This window comes from Montipora foliosa, chromosome 10, assembly GCF_036669935.1.
Source record: "Montipora foliosa isolate CH-2021 chromosome 10, ASM3666993v2, whole genome shotgun sequence".
Lineage (NCBI taxonomy): Eukaryota > Metazoa > Cnidaria > Anthozoa > Scleractinia > Acroporidae > Montipora > Montipora foliosa.
The window spans coordinates 22,775,797-22,778,296 of NC_090878.1; the positions used below are offsets into that span (position 1 = coordinate 22,775,797).

The 2,500-nt window shown below is 40.4% G+C and overlaps 1 protein-coding gene across 1 annotated transcript in view; it reads right to left on the minus strand.

The window, feature by feature from the left end:
• Nucleotides 1–2,112: 2,112 nt before the first annotated feature.
• Nucleotides 2,113–2,500, minus strand: part of LOC137973323 (PAT complex subunit Asterix-like) — a 4,205-nt gene continuing 3,817 nt past the window's right edge. Inside the window, exon 3 of the mRNA XM_068820111.1 lies at nt 2,113–2,500. This exon is cut by the window's right edge and continues 32 nt beyond it. Coding sequence (XP_068676212.1) covers nt 2,466–2,500 — 35 coding nt within the window. The 3' untranslated portion in view covers nt 2,113–2,465.

The window sequence follows — 2,500 nt, forward strand, 5'->3', positions numbered from 1 at the left end:
TTTATTTTGAGTGTAAGTTTTGGATTTCACGGTCCGCCATTACTCACGTTCAAAACTGACCGATTGGGCATCAGAGGGTTGGATCTAGAGAAAAAGACGTCATTTACTCACTAGCTTAAAATTTCAGCGTGTAAACGCAATTTATTATATATGCAAAACACGGGTTTAAAAGTCTGAAAGCCCGAAACTCCCGTGCTGCATATTAATTCAGCCGCGTACACACGCATTGCATTCTTAAACTAGTGAGTCTTTGACGTCATTTTCTCCTCGACCCAGCTCTCTCAAGATTTTAAAGTTAGTAATGGCGGACCAATAAATAAGAAAATTGCAGTTAAAATAAACAGGTGTTTTTTTTTAAATCAGAACTTAAAACTTGGATCATTTAGTGTTTAGTTAACATAGTTTTGAAATCCAAAGAAAAAAAAGAAATCTTTTTTCGGTCGTAGTACCACTTTAAATAAAACGGGAACCAAAGGATTTTTGATTGTGAATGGTAAATCAACATAATAATCACATTTACCGGATCAATGGTCTCCGAGTTTCTCAACGCGGTGCTACCCTAGAAACAATTTCTTCCAATATGTGTCGTAATATTGTTTGCGACAAAAGTTCTCCCATAACGAGGCAAGTTGATTAAAACTTGTTCCAATGGGAACTAGTGTCGCGGTCGATGATCCCGTTTTCCCTGGTCCTATGTTTTCCATGTCCTATTGTTTTGATACTGTTCACTCTCTATGGGCTTTGTCCCGAAACGCATAATGAGATGAATGAAATACTGTACGTCCAGCTATTCAAGATGGCGGTGCCAGGGAAATACTGTTAGCGATTCTGAAGTTGGGTATTTCGGATACAAAACATTAATTTTCTTTCATGATCAAATTGGATTGTACACAGTATTTCCTTCGGTTTACAGTTTTTTGCTTTGTTAGGATGGGGTTCACTGCGTTAGTGCGTTACATTGGAAAACAATCAGCGCACCGGTGGCTCAGTTGGTCGAGCAAGCACCAGGTTGCCATGCGAGACGTCGTGAGTTCGACTCCGGCCGGACCAACACTCATGGTATTAAAACAACTGATGAGAAATTGCTGCCTTTGTAACGACATCTGCAAATAGTAGACTCTCTTGTCTTCTCGGATAAGGACGATAAACCGTAACCCCCGTCTAACGACACTTCAATTAATGTAAAAGAGCTCACACACACTGTTCGCAAAGAGTAGGGCAAGGAGCTGCCGGTGATGTGGTCTGTTCTTTGGAATGGGGCTCTTTCGTTGCTGTCGACAATCGCATCGGTGGTGCAACTGATTGCAAGTGGTGCAATTGCAATTGCGGGTCCAAAAAGTGGACTCGCGAAGTGGCCGATTCAAATAAAAATAAACGGCTGAAAATGCTCGTTCACTTGCAACTTCGAATTTTCTATGAAAACTTATAATTTGCAAAACGATTTCCGCGGAGCTGATATGCCAAGTGAACAATATTCAGCTGCACCCGTCTCGAAGTCACATTCGAAGAAAACAGGTCATATAATGCATAAATTTAACCTTGCTTCCAAGCAGAGTTTTGTTCCTCTGACCATCATCATCATCAGTATCATCATCAACATCGTCCTCCATTACGTAATTCTTGTCGTCACCACATCATCAATCTCATTTGCTTCCTTTTTCTTCCCACTGCGGTCCTTAAACGGCTCATTTCCTCCCAACCCAATGGGCCATTTCCGAGTTCATGTCTGCCTTGTAACTGCCTTGTAACGGCATCTGCAAATAGTAGACTCTCTTGTCTTCTCGGATAAGGACGATAAACCGTAACCCCCGTCTAACGACCCTTCAATTAATGTAAAAGAGCTCACACACACTGTTCGCAAAGAGTAGGGCAAGGAGCTGCCGGTGATGTGGTCTGTTCTTTGGGGTGTATCATACTGTAGTTGGGAGGATAACTGCTCGGAGATTAAGCAGCTACATCAAGCTACTGTAAAAAATCCGTAGATAAATAAAAAATATAATGATGATGATGATGAATTTGTCAAGCACGGAGTTGCGAAACAAGGACGAAAAATTATACAGCGTGAAAACGATGTTTAGCCATGTGGCTATGATCAACGATCGTACCGTAATATATAGTGTCCTCCATCCGAGCACCTTTTTATTTATTTATTTATTTATTTATTTTTCTGTTCAGGGAAAATTCGAGGCCAAAAACTTAAATTACCTGAAAATTACTTAAAATAACGTTGTTACGCAGTTTTATTTAAAAAAAAAGAGAATAGAAAACACTCTTTAAAAAGACTCTATGAACAGAATTTATGCAAGAGCCTTTTTCCTAGCAGTTCACGACAGTCTGGACACTGGTAGAATTCTCGATTCATACAAAAATCACATTCTTTGAGAACCTGGTGAAGCTGTTCATTTTAACGTCTGCCAGATGAGTGCATCTGTCGCATATCCACGCTCAGAAGTGAAAAGTCGCTGCTACCAGGTTGAAGCCATCGGCTGTGGATTTTGAA